General features: G+C 54.7%; 1 gene segment (V, D, J or C); it reads right to left on the reverse strand.

The window, feature by feature from the left end:
• Window positions 1-2,118, reverse strand: part of LOC106899634 — a gene marked incomplete at its 3' end in the record, with an annotated part of 2,997 nt that extends 879 nt beyond the window's left edge. Inside the window, 2 exon segments of the C gene segment in view lie at window positions 878-1,198; window positions 1,812-2,118. Coding sequence covers window positions 878-1,198; window positions 1,812-2,118 — 628 coding nt within the window.
• Window positions 2,119-4,148: the final 2,030 nt, after the last annotated feature.

A 4,148-nucleotide genomic window follows, 5' to 3' on the forward strand; every position in this document is an offset into this window, starting at 1 on the left:
GGAGGGTGGGGTGGGGTGGGGTTGGGGGGGTGAGGACCTTCAGACGCCAAATTGGGGGTTGCCCCCCATCAAGACGCGGGGTGGGGGGCAGGGGAAAAGCTTTGGTGGCCCCCCATAACCCACGTGGTTTCAGAAGAACCTCCCGATCCCCCCCCAACCAACCAACCAACCAAAAAATAACGACGTTTTGAACCAAATCAAGGGGGTTTCCACCAAAATTTCCAGCCCCCGACCCATTTTTGGACCTTTTTTGAGCTCAATTTGTCCGTTTTCATCACAATTTCTGGATTTTAGCCCCCAAAAAGCCACCGCTGGCCTGGGACAGGGCCTTCTTCTCCAGCGTCATCAGGGGAGGGTTGAAGGTGGTGGATCTTGGGATCCATCTCAACCTCTGGTGGTTCCATCAACCCCCTCCATCTCCACATCCTTCCACCATTGACCATCCCAACCCTCTGGTGGCTCCACCAACCCCTTCCATCTCCACATCCTTCCACCATTGACCATCCCAACCCTCTGGTGGTTCCATCAACCCCCTCCATCTCCACATCCTTCCACCATTGACCATCCCAACCCTCTGGTGGTTCCATCAACCCCTTCCATCTCCACATCCTTCCTCCATCCAACCATTCATCATCCATCCAACCTTCTCAACCCTCTGGTGGCTCCATCAACCCCCTCCATCTCCACATCCTTCCATCCTTGACCATCCCAACCTTCTGGCGGGTCCACCAACCCCTTCCATCTCCACATCCTTCCACCGCCATCCCACCACCCAACCAACCAACCAACCAACCAACGGATTCTATCTCCTCCCATGGAGGCCCCCACCACCCGGCCACCTCTCCAAGACCTCCTGGAGACCCTCCTCCAACTTCACCTCTGCAGAAGGTGCTGATGTTGTGGACCACGGCTTTGTCCAGGCCAGGGTGGGTGACCTTGCAGGAGAACTCGGCCCCGTTGTCCCAGCTCTGCCGGCTGACGTTGACCTGACTGGTCATGATGGCCTTCTCACCAGAGCACTTGTCACAGGTGGTGACCGCCGGCATGAGGGGCTTCTCCACGTGGTTGACCATCCACGTGATGGTGGCTTCTCCGGCCTTGGGGCCCTCCACGACGCACATCAGAAGAACCTGCTGCGCCAACTGGTACTTGTTGGGGTCACCCAAGAGCTTGACGTCCGGGGGAGGTGGACAAACATCTGCAGAAGATCCAGGAGAAGAGGTGACCGAGGTGTCACGTAAAGTTGGGGGTCAGGAGAAGCCATCCAGGTGGCCACCAAGATGTCAGGGGAGGCCAGGAGCAACCCCAACCCATCTTGGTGGCCACCAAGACATCATGAGAGTCCTGGATCAACATTAACCCATCGAGGTGGCCTCCTGGGACCAACCCCAACCCTTTGAGGTGGCCCCCAAGACGTCATGTGAGTCCTGATATCAAGGTGGCCACCTGGGACCAACCCCAAGCCATCCTGGTGGCCACCAAGACATCACACAAGTCCTGGATCAACATTAACCCATCGAGGTGGCCACCTGGGACCAACCCCAACCCATTGAGGTGGCCACCAGGACGTCATGCGAGTCCTGGACCAATCCCAACCCATCTTGGTGGCCACCAAGACATCACACAAGGCGGGCATCAACCCCAACCCATCGAGGTGGCCACCTGGGACCAACCCCAACCCATCGAGGTGGCCACCTGGGACCAACCCCAACCCATTGAGGTGGCCACCAGGACGTCATGCGAGTCCTGGCCCAACCCCAACCCAACCTGATGGCCACCAAGAGGTCCCACGAGCCCCAGGGGCAACTTACCGTTGCCTTCGATGGTCTTGGTGGTGGTCCCCGTGGAGCTGTGGGCCACCTTGCACTGGAATTCGTTGTCCACCTGGTCGGCCGGGACGGTGAACTGGGAGATGAGGTTGTAGTAGCCTCCAGCAACTGGGAGAACTGGGAAGGTGGCCTGCTGCCCGGAGACGGGGCTGGTCCAGGAGATGGTGGCCGGTTCGGGGAAGAAGTCGGCGGCCAAACAGGCCACGCTGACCGTGGGGTCCTCGCAGTCGCAGGGCACCAAGGGGTAGACCTTGGGGGCGGTGGCTTTGGCTACGAAGGAGAAGACCATCAGTGAGAGCTTGGCTACCAGAATCCAACCCTGGGCTACCTTAGAAGGGCTTAAGGCTGAGCTTGGCTACCAAAACCCAGCCCTGGGCTACTCTAGAAGGGCTTAAACCCAAGCTTGGCTACTAAAACTCAAGGTTGGGCTACCTTAAAATGGATTAAGCCCAAGCTTGGCTACCAAAATCCTACCCTGGGCTACCTTAGAAGGGCTTAAACCTGAGCTTGGCTACTAAAAACAAGCCTGGGCTACCTTAGAAGGGCTTAAATCTGAGCTTGGCTACTAAAACTCAAGGCTGGGCTACCTTAGAAGGGCTTAAACCCGAGCTTGGCTACCAAAACTCAAGGCTGGGCTACCTTAGAAGGGCTTAAGGCTGAGCTTGGCTACCAAAACCCAGCCCTGGGCTACTCTAGAAGGGCTTAAGGCTGAGTTTGGCTACTAAAAACAAGCCTGGGCTACCTTAGAAGGGCTTAAAGCTGAGCTTGGCTACTAAAACTCAAGGCTGGGCTACCTTAAAATGGATTAAACCCAAGCTTGGCTACCAGAATCCAACGCTGGGCTACTCTAGAAAGGCTTAAACCCAAGCTTGGCTACTAAAAGTCAAGGCTGGGCTACCTTAGAAGGACTTAAGGCTGAGCTTGGCTACCAGAATCCAACGCTGGGCTACTCTAGAAAGGCTTAAACCCAAGCTTGGCTACTAAAAGTCAAGGCTGGGCTACCTTAGAAGGACTTAAGGCTGAGCTTGGCTACCAGAATCCAACGCTGGGCTACTCTAGAAAGGCTTAAACCCAAGCTTGGCTACTAAAAGTCAAGGCTGGGCTACCTTAGAAGGACTTAAGGCTGAGCTTGGCTACCAGAATCCAACGCTGGGCTACTCTAGAAAGGCTTAAACCCAAGCTTGGCTACTAAAAGTCAAGGCTGGGCTACCTTAGAAGGACTTAAGGCTGAGCTTGGCTACCAGAATCCAACGCTGGGCTACTCTAGAAAGGCTTAAACCCAAGCTTGGCTACTAAAAGTCAAGGCTGGGCTACCTTAGAAGGACTTAAGGCTGAGCTTGGCTACCAGAATCCAACGCTGGGCTACTCTAGAAAGGCTTAAACCCAAGCTTGGCTACTAAAAGTCAAGGCTGGGCTACCTTAGAAGGACTTAAGGCTGAGCTTGGCTACCAGAATCCAATGCTGGGCTACCTTAGAAGGGCTTAAGGCTGGTGGCCTCCCCCCCCAGCTCCGTGGCCACCTGGTAGCCCAGGTTGCCCCAAGGGGGGAGGAAGTGGCCCCGACATGAAATCGGTGGCCCCCGAGAAGGAGGAAGTTGCCGTGGGGCTCGAAAATTTCCTTTTTCACCCCAAAAACTGAGCTCCCCCCCCTCAAGGCTGGGCTACCTCAGAGGGGCTTAAACCTGAGCTTGGCTACCAAACCCCAATGCTTGGCTACCTTAGAAGGGCTTAAAGATGAATTTGGCTACCAGAGCCCAATGCTTGGCTACCAAAGAAGAGCTTAAGGCTGAGCTTGGCTACTAAAACCCAAGGCTGGGCTACCTCAGAAGGGCTTCAAGGGGAATTTGGCTACTAAAATCTGATGCTTGGCTACCCTAGAAGAGCTTAAACTCGAGCTTGGCTACTAAAACTCAAGGCTGGGCTACCTCAGAAGGGCTTCAAGGGGAATTTGGCTACTAAAATCTGATGCTTGGCTACCCTAGAAGAGCTTAAACTCGAGCTTGGCTACTGAAACCCAAGGTTGGCTACCAAAGAAGAGCTTAAGGCTGAGCTTGGCTACTAAAACCCAAGGCTGGGCTACCTCAGAAGGGCTTCAAGGGGAATTTGGCTACTAAAATCTGATGCTTGGCTACCCTAGAAGAGCTTAAACTCGAGCTTGGCTACTAAAACTCAAGGCTGGGCTACCTCAGAAGGGCTTAAAGGACAATTTGGCTACTGAAACCCAAGGCTTGGCTACCTCAGAAGGGCTTCAAGGTGAATTTGGCTACTAAAATCTGATGCTTGGCTACCCTAGAAGAGCTTAAACTCGAGCTTGGCTACT

This window comes from Calidris pugnax, unplaced genomic scaffold (assembly GCF_001431845.1).
Source record: "Calidris pugnax isolate Ruff unplaced genomic scaffold, ASM143184v1 scaffold761, whole genome shotgun sequence".
Taxonomy (NCBI): domain Eukaryota; kingdom Metazoa; phylum Chordata; class Aves; order Charadriiformes; family Scolopacidae; genus Calidris; species Calidris pugnax.